The sequence below is a fragment of the Eucyclogobius newberryi genome, unplaced genomic scaffold (genome assembly GCF_026437365.1).
Source record: "Eucyclogobius newberryi isolate DKJ021-1_F unplaced genomic scaffold, fEucNew1.0.hap1 SCAF_16, whole genome shotgun sequence".
Taxonomy (NCBI): domain Eukaryota; kingdom Metazoa; phylum Chordata; class Actinopteri; order Gobiiformes; family Gobiidae; genus Eucyclogobius; species Eucyclogobius newberryi.
This window is the reverse complement of record NW_027315790.1, coordinates 33,740,826-33,754,009: the sequence shown is the minus strand read 5'-3', so window position 1 is coordinate 33,754,009 and position 13,184 is coordinate 33,740,826. Positions and strand designations below refer to the sequence as shown.

The 13,184-nt window shown below is 46.4% G+C and overlaps 1 protein-coding gene across 1 annotated transcript in view; it reads right to left on the bottom strand.

Moving 5' to 3' along the window:
• The window catches only part of LOC140362224 (gamma-enolase), a 41,087-nt gene extending 28,440 nt beyond the window's left edge, over positions 1-12,647 (bottom strand). Inside the window, exons 1-4 of the mRNA XM_072448316.1 lie at positions 12,548-12,647; positions 12,059-12,154; positions 11,886-11,944; positions 9,695-9,764 (exon numbers count right to left, since the gene is read on the bottom strand). Coding sequence (XP_072304417.1) covers positions 9,695-9,764; positions 11,886-11,944; positions 12,059-12,154; positions 12,548-12,632 — 310 coding nt within the window. The 5' untranslated portion in view covers positions 12,633-12,647. The remainder of the gene's footprint in view (positions 1-9,694; positions 9,765-11,885; positions 11,945-12,058; positions 12,155-12,547) is intronic.
• Positions 12,648-13,184: the final 537 nt, after the last annotated feature.

The following is a 13,184-nucleotide window of genomic DNA, read 5'->3' as shown; positions in this document are numbered from 1 at the left end:
TAAACCAGATCTAAACCAGGTCTAAACCAGGACTAAACCAGATCTAAACCAGGACTAAACCAGGACTAAACTGGGTCTAAACCAGGACTAAACCAGGTTTAAACCAGATCTAAACCAGGACTAAACCAGATCTAAACCAGGTCTAAACCAGGACTAAACCAGATCTAAACCAGGACTAAACCAGGACTAAACTGGGTCTAAACCAGGACTAAACCAGGTTTAAACCAGATCTAAACCAGGACTAAACCAGATCTAAACCAGGTCTAAACCAGGACTAAACCAGATCTAAACCAGGTCTAAACCAGGACTAAACCAGATCTAAACCAGGACTAAACCAGGACTAAACTGGGTCTAAACCAGGACTAAACCAGGTTTAAACCAGATCTAAACCAGGACTAAACCAGATCTAAACCAGGTCTAAACCAGGACTAAACCAGGACTAAACCAGGACTAAACCAGGTCTAAACCAGGACTAAACCAGAACTAAAACAGGACTAAACTGGGTCTAAACCAGGACTAAACCAGGACTAAACCAGGTCTAAACCAGGACTAAACCAAATCTAAACCAGGACTAAACCAGGTCTAAACCAGGACTAAACCAGGTCTAAACCAGGTCTAAACCAGGACTAAACCAGGACTAAACCAGGACTAAACCAGGTCTAAACCAGGACTAAACCAGGTCTAAACCAGGACTAAACCAGGACTAAACCAGGTCTAAACCAGGACTAAACCAGGACTAAACCAGGTCTAAACCAGGACTAAACCAGGTCTAAACCAAGACTAAACCAGGTCTAAACCAGGACTAAACCAGGACTAAACCAGGACTAAACCAGGTCTAAACCTGGTCTAAACCAGGACTAAACCAGGACTAAACCAGGACTAAACTAGGTCTAAACCAGGACTAAACCAGGACTAAACCAGGACTAAACTGGGTCTAAACCAGGTCTAAACCAGGACTAAACCAGGACTAAACCAGGACTAAACCAGGTCTAAACCAGGTCTAAACCAGGTCCAAGCCAGGTCTAAACCAGGACTAAACCCGGACTAAACCAGGTCTAAACCAGGACTAAGCCAGGACTAAACCAGGACTAAACCAGGTCTAAACCAGGACTAAGCCAGGACTAAACCAGGACTAAACCAGGTCTAAACCAGGTCTAAACCAGGACTAAGCCAGGACTAAACCAGGACTAAACCAGGTCTAAACCAGGTCTAAACCAGGACTAAACCAGTTCTAAACCAGGACTAAACCAGGTCTAAACCTGGACTAAACCAGGTCTAAACCAGGACTAAACCAGATCTAAACCAGGTCTAAACCAGGACTAAACCAGATCTAAACCAGGTCTAAACCAGGACTAAACCAGGACTAAACCAGGACTAAACCAGGTCTAAACCAGGTCTAAACCAGGACTAAACCAGATCTAAACCAGGACTAAACCAGGACTAAACTGGTTCTAAACCAGGACTAAACCAGGTTTAAACCAGATCTAAACCAGATCTAAACCAGGACTAAACCAGGACTAAACTGGTTCTAAACCAGGACTAAACCAGGTTTAAACCAGATCTAAACCAGATCTAAACCAGGTCTAAACCAGGACTAAACCAGATCTAAACCAGGACTAAACCAGGACTAAACTGGGTCTAAACCAGGACTAAACCAGGTTTAAACCAGATCTAAACCAGGACTAAACCAGGTCTAAACCAGATCTAAACCAGGACTAAACCAGGACTAAACCAGGTCTAAACCAGGACTAGACCAGGACTAACCCAGATCCAAACCAGGTCTAAACCAGGACTAAACCAGATCTAAACCAGGTCTAAACCAGGACTAAACCAGGTCTAAACCAGGACTAAACCAGGTCTAAACCAGGACTAAACCAGGACTAAACCAGATCTAAACCAGGTCTAAACCAGGACTAAACCAGGTCTAAACCAGGACTAAACCAGGTCTAAACCAGGTCTAAACCAGGACTAAACCAGATCTAAACCAGGTCTAAACCAGGACTAAACCAGATCTAAACCAGATCTAAACCAGGACTAAACCAGGACTAAACCAGGTCTAAACCAGGTCTAAACCAGGACTAAACTGGGTCTAAACCAGGACTAAACCAGGTCTAAACCAGATCTAAACCAGGACTAAACCAGTTCTAAAACAGGACTAAACCAGGTCTAAACCAGGACTAAACCAGATCTAAACCAGGACTAAACCAGGTCTAAACCAGGACTAAACCAGATCTAAACCAGGTCTAAACCAGGACTAAACCAGGTCCAAACCAGGACTAAACCAGGACTAAACCAGGTCTAAACCAGGTCTAAACCAGGACTAAACCAGATCTAAACCAGGACTAAACCAGATCTAAACCAGGACTAAACCAGGTCTAAACCAGGACTAAACCAGGACTAAACCAGGACTAAACCAGGACTAAACCAGGTCTAAACCTGGTCTAAACCAGGACTAAACCAGGACTAAACCAGGACTAAACCAGGTCTAAACCGGGACTAAACTGGGTCTAAACCAGGTCTAAACCAGGTCTAAACCAGGACTAAACCAGGACTAAACCAGGTCTAAACCAGGTCTAAACCAGGTCTAAGCCAGGTCTAAACCAGGACTAAACCCGGACTAAACCAGGTCTAAACCAGGACTAAGCCAGGACTAAACCAGGACTAAACCAGGTCTAAACCAGGTCTAAACCAGGACTAAGCCAGGACTAAACCAGGACTAAACCAGGTCTAAACCAGGACTAAACCAGTTCTAAACCAGGACTAAACCAGGTCTAAACCAGGACTAAACCAGGTCTAAACCAGGACTAAACCAGATCTAAACCAGGTCTAAACCAGGACTAAACCAGATCTAAACCAGGTCTAAACCAGGACTAAACCAGGACTAAACCAGGACTAAACCAGGTCTAAACCAGGTCTAAACCAGGACTAAACCAGATCTAAACCAGGTCTAAACCAGGACTAAACCAGGTCTAAACCAGGACTAAACCAGATCTAAACCAGGACTAAACCAGGACTAAACTGGGTCTAAACCAGGACTAAACCAGGTTTAAACCAGATCTAAACCAGGACTAAACCAGATCTAAACCAGGTCTAAACCAGGACTAAACCAGATCTAAACCAGATCTAAACCAGGACTAACCCAGATCCAAACCAGGTCCAAACCAGGACTAAACCAGATCTAAACCAGGTCTAAACCAGGACTAAACCAGGTCTAAACCAGGACTAAACCAGGACTAAACCAGATCTAAACCAGGTCTAAACCAGGACTAAACCAGGTCTAAACCAGGACTAAACCAGGTCTAAACCAGGTCTAAACCAGGACTAAACCAGATCTAAACCAGGTCTAAACCAGGACTAAACCAGATCTAAACCAGGACTAAACCAGGACTAAACTGGGTCTAAACCAGGACTAAACCAGGTTTAAACCAGATCTAAACCAGGACTAAACCAGATCTAAACCAGGTCTAAACCAGGACTAAACCAGATCCAAACCAGATCTAAACCAGGTCTAAACCAGGACTAAACCAGGTCTAAACCAGGACTAAACCAGGACTAAACCAGGTCTAAACCAGGACTAAACCAAATATAAACCAGGACTAAACCAGGTCTAAACCAGGACTAAACCAGATCTAAACCAGGTCTAAACCAGGACTAAACCAGGTCTAAACCAGGACTTAACCAGGACTAAACCAGGTCTAAACCAGGTCTAAACCAGGACTAAACCAGATCTAAACCAGGTCGAAAACAGGACTAAACCAGACCTAAACCAGGACTAAACCAGGACCAAACCAGGTCTAAACCAGATCTAAACCAGGACTAAACCAGGACTAAACTGGGTCTAAACCAGGACTAAACCAGGACTAGACCAGGACTAAACCAGATCTAAACCAGGACTAAACCAGGACTAAACCAGGTCTAAACCAGGACTAAACCAGGACTAAACCAGGTCTAAACCAGATCTAAACCAGGACTAAACCAGGACTAAACCAGGTCTAAACCAGGTCTAAACCAGGTCTAAACCAGGACTAAACCAGGTCTAAACCAGGTCTAAACCAGGACTAAACCAGGACTAAACCAGGTCTAAACCAGGACTAACCCAGATCCAAACCAGGCCTAAACCAGGACTAAACCAGATCTAAACCAGGTCTAAACCAGGACTAAACCAGGTCTAAACCAGGACTAAACCAGGACTAAACCAGATCTAAACCAGGTCTAAACCAGGACTAAACCAGGTCTAAACCAGGACTAAACCAGGTCTAAACCAGGTCTAAACCAGGACTAAACCAGATCTAAACCAGGTCTAAACCAGGACTAAACCAGATCTAAACCAGGACTAAACCAGGACTAAACTGGGTCTAAACCAGGACTAAACCAGGTTTAAACCAGATCTAAACCAGGACTAAACCAGATCTAAACCAGGTCTAAACCAGGACTAAACCAGATCCAAACCAGATCTAAACCAGGACTAAACCAGGACTAAACCAGGTCTAAACCAGGACTAAACCAGGACTAAACCAGGTCTAAACCAGGACTAAACCAAATCTAAACCAGGACTAAACCAGGTCTAAACCAGGACTAAACCAGATCTAAACCAGGTCTAAACCAGGACTAAACCAGGTCTAAACCAGGACTAAACCAGGACTAAACCAGGTCTAAACCAGGTCTAAACCAGGACTAAACCAGATCTAAACCAGGACTAAACCAGGTCTAAACCAGGACTAAACCAGGACTAAACCAGGACTAAACCAGGTCTAAACCTGGTCTAAACCAGGACTAAACCAGGACTAAACCAGGTCTAAACCAGGACTAAACTGGGTCTAAACCAGGTCTAAACCAGGTCTAAACCAGGACTAAACCAGGACTAAACCAGGTCTAAACCAGGTCTAAACCAGGTCTAAGCCAGGTCTAAACCAGGACTAAACCCGGACTAAACCAGGTCTAAACCAGGACTAAGCCAGGACTAAACCAGGACTAAACCAGGTCTAAACCAGGACTAAGCCAGGACTAAACCAGGACTAAACCAGGTCTAAACCAGGACTAAGCCAGGACTAAACCAGGACTAAACCAGGTCTAAACCAGGACTAAACCAGTTCTGAACCAGGACTAAACCAGGTCTAAACCAGGACTAAACCAGGTCTAAACCAGGACTAAACCAGATCTAAACCAGGTCTAAACCAGGACTAAACCAGATCTAAACCAGGTCTAAACCAGGACTAAACCAGGACTAAACCAGGTCTAAACCAGGTCTAAACCAGGACTAAACCAGATCTAAACCAGGACTAAACCAGGACTAAACTGGGTCTAAACCAGGACTAAACCAGGTTTAAACCAGATCTAAACCAGGACTAAACCAGATCTAAACCAGGTCTAAACCAGGACTAAACCAGATCTAAACCAGATCTAAACCAGGACTAAACCAGGACTAAACCAGGTCTAAACCAGGACTAAACCAGGACTAACCCAGATCCAAACCAGGTCTAAACCAGGACTAAACCAGGTCTAAACCAGGACTAAACCAGGACTAAACCAGATCTAAACCAGGTCTAAACCAGGACTAAACCAGGTCTAAACCAGGACTAAACCAGGTCTAAACCAGGTCTAAACCAGGACTAAACCAGATCTAAACCAGGTCTAAACCAGGACTAAACCAGATCTAAACCAGGACTAAACCAGGACTAAACTGGGTCTAAACCAGGACTAAACCAGGTTTAAACCAGATCTAAACCAGGACTAAACCAGATCTAAACCAGGTCTAAACCAGGACTAAACCAGATCTAAACCAGGACTAAACCAGGACTAAACTGGGTCTAAACCAGGACTAAACCAGGTTTAAACCAGATCTAAACCAGGACTAAACCAGATCTAAACCAGGTCTAAACCAGGACTAAACCAGATCTAAACCAGGTCTAAACCAGGACTAAACCAGATCTAAACCAGGACTAAACCAGGACTAAACTGGGTCTAAACCAGGACTAAACCAGGTTTAAACCAGATCTAAACCAGGACTAAACCAGATCTAAACCAGGTCTAAACCAGGACTAAACCAGGACTAAACCAGGACTAAACCAGGTCTAAACCAGGACTAAACCAGAACTAAAACAGGACTAAACTGGGTCTAAACCAGGACTAAACCAGGACTAAACCAGGTCTAAACCAGGACTAAACCAAATCTAAACCAGGACTAAACCAGGTCTAAACCAGGACTAAACCAGGTCTAAACCAGGTCTAAACCAGGACTAAACCAGGACTAAACCAGGACTAAACCAGGTCTAAACCAGGACTAAACCAGGTCTAAACCAGGACTAAACCAGGACTAAACCAGGTCTAAACCAGGACTAAACCAGGACTAAACCAGGTCTAAACCAGGACTAAACCAGGTCTAAACCAAGACTAAACCAGGTCTAAACCAGGACTAAACCAGGACTAAACCAGGACTAAACCAGGTCTAAACCTGGTCTAAACCAGGACTAAACCAGGACTAAACCAGGACTAAACTAGGTCTAAACCAGGACTAAACCAGGACTAAACCAGGACTAAACTGGGTCTAAACCAGGTCTAAACCAGGACTAAACCAGGACTAAACCAGGACTAAACCAGGTCTAAACCAGGTCTAAACCAGGTCCAAGCCAGGTCTAAACCAGGACTAAACCCGGACTAAACCAGGTCTAAACCAGGACTAAGCCAGGACTAAACCAGGACTAAACCAGGTCTAAACCAGGACTAAGCCAGGACTAAACCAGGACTAAACCAGGTCTAAACCAGGTCTAAACCAGGACTAAGCCAGGACTAAACCAGGACTAAACCAGGTCTAAACCAGGTCTAAACCAGGACTAAACCAGTTCTAAACCAGGACTAAACCAGGTCTAAACCTGGACTAAACCAGGTCTAAACCAGGACTAAACCAGATCTAAACCAGGTCTAAACCAGGACTAAACCAGATCTAAACCAGGTCTAAACCAGGACTAAACCAGGACTAAACCAGGACTAAACCAGGTCTAAACCAGGTCTAAACCAGGACTAAACCAGATCTAAACCAGGACTAAACCAGGACTAAACTGGTTCTAAACCAGGACTAAACCAGGTTTAAACCAGATCTAAACCAGATCTAAACCAGGTCTAAACCAGGACTAAACCAGATCTAAACCAGGACTAAACCAGGACTAAACTGGGTCTAAACCAGGACTAAACCAGGTTTAAACCAGATCTAAACCAGGACTAAACCAGGTCTAAACCAGATCTAAACCAGGACTAAACCAGGACTAAACCAGGTCTAAACCAGGACTAGACCAGGACTAACCCAGATCCAAACCAGGTCTAAACCAGGACTAAACCAGATCTAAACCAGGTCTAAACCAGGACTAAACCAGGTCTAAACCAGGACTAAACCAGGTCTAAACCAGGACTAAACCAGGACTAAACCAGATCTAAACCAGGTCTAAACCAGGACTAAACCAGGTCTAAACCAGGACTAAACCAGGTCTAAACCAGGTCTAAACCAGGACTAAACCAGATCTAAACCAGGTCTAAACCAGGACTAAACCAGATCTAAACCAGATCTAAACCAGGACTAAACCAGGACTAAACCAGGTCTAAACCAGGTCTAAACCAGGACTAAACTGGGTCTAAACCAGGACTAAACCAGGTCTAAACCAGATCTAAACCAGGACTAAACCAGTTCTAAAACAGGACTAAACCAGGTCTAAACCAGGACTAAACCAGATCTAAACCAGGACTAAACCAGGTCTAAACCAGGACTAAACCAGATCTAAACCAGGTCTAAACCAGGACTAAACCAGGTCCAAACCAGGACTAAACCAGGACTAAACCAGGTCTAAACCAGGTCTAAACCAGGACTAAACCAGATCTAAACCAGGACTAAACCAGATCTAAACCAGGACTAAACCAGGTCTAAACCAGGACTAAACCAGGACTAAACCAGGACTAAACCAGGACTAAACCAGGTCTAAACCTGGTCTAAACCAGGACTAAACCAGGACTAAACCAGGACTAAACCAGGTCTAAACCGGGACTAAACTGGGTCTAAACCAGGTCTAAACCAGGTCTAAACCAGGACTAAACCAGGACTAAACCAGGTCTAAACCAGGTCTAAACCAGGTCTAAGCCAGGTCTAAACCAGGACTAAACCCGGACTAAACCAGGTCTAAACCAGGACTAAGCCAGGACTAAACCAGGACTAAACCAGGTCTAAACCAGGTCTAAACCAGGACTAAGCCAGGACTAAACCAGGACTAAACCAGGTCTAAACCAGGACTAAACCAGTTCTAAACCAGGACTAAACCAGGTCTAAACCAGGACTAAACCAGGTCTAAACCAGGACTAAACCAGATCTAAACCAGGTCTAAACCAGGACTAAACCAGATCTAAACCAGGTCTAAACCAGGACTAAACCAGGACTAAACCAGGACTAAACCAGGTCTAAACCAGGTCTAAACCAGGACTAAACCAGATCTAAACCAGGTCTAAACCAGGACTAAACCAGGTCTAAACCAGGACTAAACCAGATCTAAACCAGGACTAAACCAGGACTAAACTGGGTCTAAACCAGGACTAAACCAGGTTTAAACCAGATCTAAACCAGGACTAAACCAGATCTAAACCAGGTCTAAACCAGGACTAAACCAGATCTAAACCAGATCTAAACCAGGACTAACCCAGATCCAAACCAGGTCCAAACCAGGACTAAACCAGATCTAAACCAGGTCTAAACCAGGACTAAACCAGGTCTAAACCAGGACTAAACCAGGACTAAACCAGATCTAAACCAGGTCTAAACCAGGACTAAACCAGGTCTAAACCAGGACTAAACCAGGTCTAAACCAGGTCTAAACCAGGACTAAACCAGATCTAAACCAGGTCTAAACCAGGACTAAACCAGATCTAAACCAGGACTAAACCAGGACTAAACTGGGTCTAAACCAGGACTAAACCAGGTTTAAACCAGATCTAAACCAGGACTAAACCAGATCCAAACCAGATCTAAACCAGGACTAAACCAGGACTAAACCAGGTCTAAACCAGGACTAAACCAGGACTAAACCAGGTCTAAACCAGGACTAAACCAAATCTAAACCAGGACTAAACCAGGTCTAAACCAGGACTAAACCAGATCTAAACCAGGTCTAAACCAGGACTAAACCAGGTCTAAACCAGGACTTAACCAGGACTAAACCAGGTCTAAACCAGGTCTAAACCAGGACTAAACCAGATCTAAACCAGGTCGAAAACAGGACTAAACCAGACCTAAACCAGGACTAAACCAGGACCAAACCAGGTCTAAACCAGATCTAAACCAGGACTAAACCAGGACTAAACTGGGTCTAAACCAGGACTAAACCAGGACTAGACCAGGACTAAACCAGATCTAAACCAGGACTAAACCAGGACTAAACCAGGTCTAAACCAGGACTAAACCAGGACTAAACCAGGTCTAAACCAGATCTAAACCAGGACTAAACCAGGACTAAACCAGGTCTAAACCAGGTCTAAACCAGGTCTAAACCAGGACTAAACCAGGTCTAAACCAGGTCTAAACCAGGACTAAACCAGGTCCTCGGTTCTGTTCCTTTTTAAACTGCCGATCGAGTTCTATTCATTTTATTGATCATTTTTCAGAATATTTCCATCTTTTTCGTGAAGTTTAAAAGTTTTAAAAGTGGCTCCGCCTCCGACTCACATTTGTTCTCAGTTCCATCCATGTGGATCATCATGTTGTCCAGCTGCTCCTGCTCAGCCACACTGACCCCCTGACCGCCACAGGACACAGCCGTTATGACCACAGCACACGACAGTACAGCCGTTATGACCACAGCGCACGACAGTACAGCCGTTATGACCACAGCACACGTCAGTACAGCCGTTATGACCACAGCACACGACAGTACAGCCGTTATGACCACAGCACACGTCAGTACAGCCGTTATGACCACAGCACACGTCAGTACAGCCGTTATGACCACAGCACACGACAGTACAGCCGTTATGACCACAGCACATGTCAGTACAGCCGTTATGACCACAGCGCACGACAGTACAGCCGTTATGACCACAGCAGACGACAGTACAGCCGTTATGACCACAGCACACGTCAGTACAGCCGTTATGACCACAGCGCACGTCAGTACAGCCGTTATGACCACAGCGCACGACAGTACAGCCGTTATGACCACAGCGCACGACAGTACAGCCGTTATGACCACAGCGCACGACAGTACAGCCGTTATGACCACAGCACACGTCAGTACAGCCGTTATGACCACAGCACACGACAGTAAAGCCGTTATGACCACAGCACACGTCAGTACAGCCGTTATGACCACAGCACACGACAGTACAGCCGTTATGACCACAGCACACGACAGTACAGCCGTTATGACGACAGCGCACGACAGTACAGCCGTTATGACCACAGCGCACGTCAGTACAGCCGTTATGACCACAGCACACGACAGTACAGCCGTTATGACCACAGCACATGTCAGTACAGCCGTTATGACCACAGCGCACGACAGTACAGCCGTTATGACCACAGCAGACGACAGTACAGCCGTTATGACCACAGCACACGTCAGTACAGCCGTTATGACCACAGCGCACGTCAGTACAGCCGTTATGACCACAGCGCACGACAGTACAGCCGTTATGACCACAGCGCACGACAGTACAGCCGTTATGACCACAGCGCACGACAGTACAGCCGTTATGACCACAGCACACGTCAGTACAGCCGTTATGACCACAGCACACGACAGTAAAGCCGTTATGACCACAGCACACGACAGTACAGCCGTTATGACCACAGCACACGACAGTACAGCCGTTATGACGACAGCGCACGACAGTACAGCCGTTATGACCACAGCGCACGTCAGTACAGCCGTTATGACCACAGCGCACGTCAGTACAGCCGTTATGACCACAGCACACGTCAGTACAGCCGTTATGACCACAGCACACAACAGTACAGCCGTTATGACCACAGCGCACGATAGTACAGCCGTTATGACCACAGCACACGTCAGTACAGCCGTTATGACCACAGCACACGTCAGTACAGCCGTTATGACCACAGCGCACGTCAGTACAGCCGTTATGACCACAGCGCACGATAGTACAGCCGTTATGACCACAGCACACGTCAGTACAGCCGTTATGACCACAGCGCACGTCAGTACAGCCGTTATGACCACAGCGCACGACAGTACAGCCGTTATGACCACAGCACACGTCAGTACAGCCGTTATGACCACAGCACACGTTAGTACAGCCGTTATGACCACAGCACACGACAGTACAGCCGTTATGACCACAGCACACGACAGTACAGCCGTTATGACCACAGCGCACGACAGTACAGCCGTTATGACCACAGCACACGTCAGTACAGCCGTTATGACCACAGCACACGACAGTACAGCCGTTATGACCACAGCACACGACAGTACAGCCGTTATGTCCACAGCACACGTCAGTACAGCCGTTATGACCACAGCACACGACAGTACAGCCGTTATGACCACAGCGCACGATAGTACAGCCGTTATGACCACAGCACACGTCAGTACAGCCGTTATGACCACAGCACACGTCAGTACAGCCGTTATGACCGTCAGTACAGCCGTCAGTACAGCCGTTATGACCACAGCACACGTCAGTACAGCCGTTATGACCACAGCACACGTCAGTACAGCCGTTATGACCACAGCACACGTCAGTACAGCCGTTATGACCGTCAGTACAGCCGTCAGTACAGCCGTTATGACCACAGCACACGTCAGTACAGCCGTTATGACCACAGCACACGTCAGTACAGCCGTTATGACTTCATATTTCATGTTCTGTCATGTTCAAATGTGTAACTGACTCACTGAGGCCACGAGCGCTGGTCCCAGAGTGTCATTGATGTGTCCCACAGCCTTCAACACGCCTAAAGGTCAGAGGAGCAGAGGAGAGGGTCAGAGGAACAGAGGAGAGGGTCAGAGGAGCAGAGGAGAGGGGCAGGGGTCAGAGGGTCAAAGGTCAGTGGTCAGAGGGTCAGTACCTTTGCCCTTGTAGCGGCTCTGGTCTCCGTCCCTGAGCTCCAGAGCTTCATAAATCCCGGTGGAGGCTCCAGAAGGAACAGCTGCTCGGAACAAACCTGGAATTATGAAACTCATCATTGTTTGTATTTGTCGACAAAAATCTGTCAAAAAGTAGGTCACAGCGCCTAAAGTTCATGGTGCCTAAAGGTCACAGCGCCTAAAGGTCACAGCGCCTAAAGGTCATGGTGCCTTAAGGTCACAGCGCCTAAAGGTCACAGCGCCTAAAGGTCATGGTGCCTAAAGGTCATAGCTCCTAAAGGTCACAGAGCCTAAAGGTCACAGCACCTATATGTCCCAGCGCCTAAAGGTCACGGCGCCTAAAGGTCCCGGTGCCGGTGCCGGTCATAGCTCCAAAAGGTCACAGCGCCTAAAGGTCACAGCGCCTAAAGGTCATGGTGCCTAAAGGTCAAAGCGCCTAAAGGTCACTCGATGACCTGTTTGAGTCGCACCTTTGTCCGTGCTCAGGTCGACCTCCACCGTGGGGTTTCCTCTGGAGTCCAGGATTTCCCGGGCGACCACGCTCACGATCGACATCCTGCGACAAACACAGAGAGAAGGACCGGTCAGATAAACACAAAGAGAGAAGGACCGGTCAGATAAACACAAAGAGAGAAGGACTGGTCAGATAAACACAGAGAGAAGGACCGGTCAGATAAACACAGAGAGAAGGACCGGTCAGATAAACACAGAGAGAAGGACCGGTCAGATAAACACAGAGAGAAGGACCGGTCAGATAAACACAGAGAGAAGGACCGGTCAGATAAACACAAAGAGAGAAGGACCGGTCAGATAAACACAAAGAGAGAAGGACCGGTCAGATAAACACAGAGAGAAGGACCGGTCAGATAAACACAAAGAGAGAAGGACCGGTCAGATAAACACAGAGAGAAGGACCGGTCAGATAAACACAGAGAGAAGGACCGGTCAGATAAACACAAAGAAAAGGACCGGTCAGATAAACACAGAGAGAGAAGGACCGGTCAGATAAACACAAAGAGAAGGACCGGTCAGATAAACACAAAGAGAAGGGCCGGTCAGATAAACACAGAGAGAGAAGGACCGGTCAGATAAACACAGAGAGAGAAG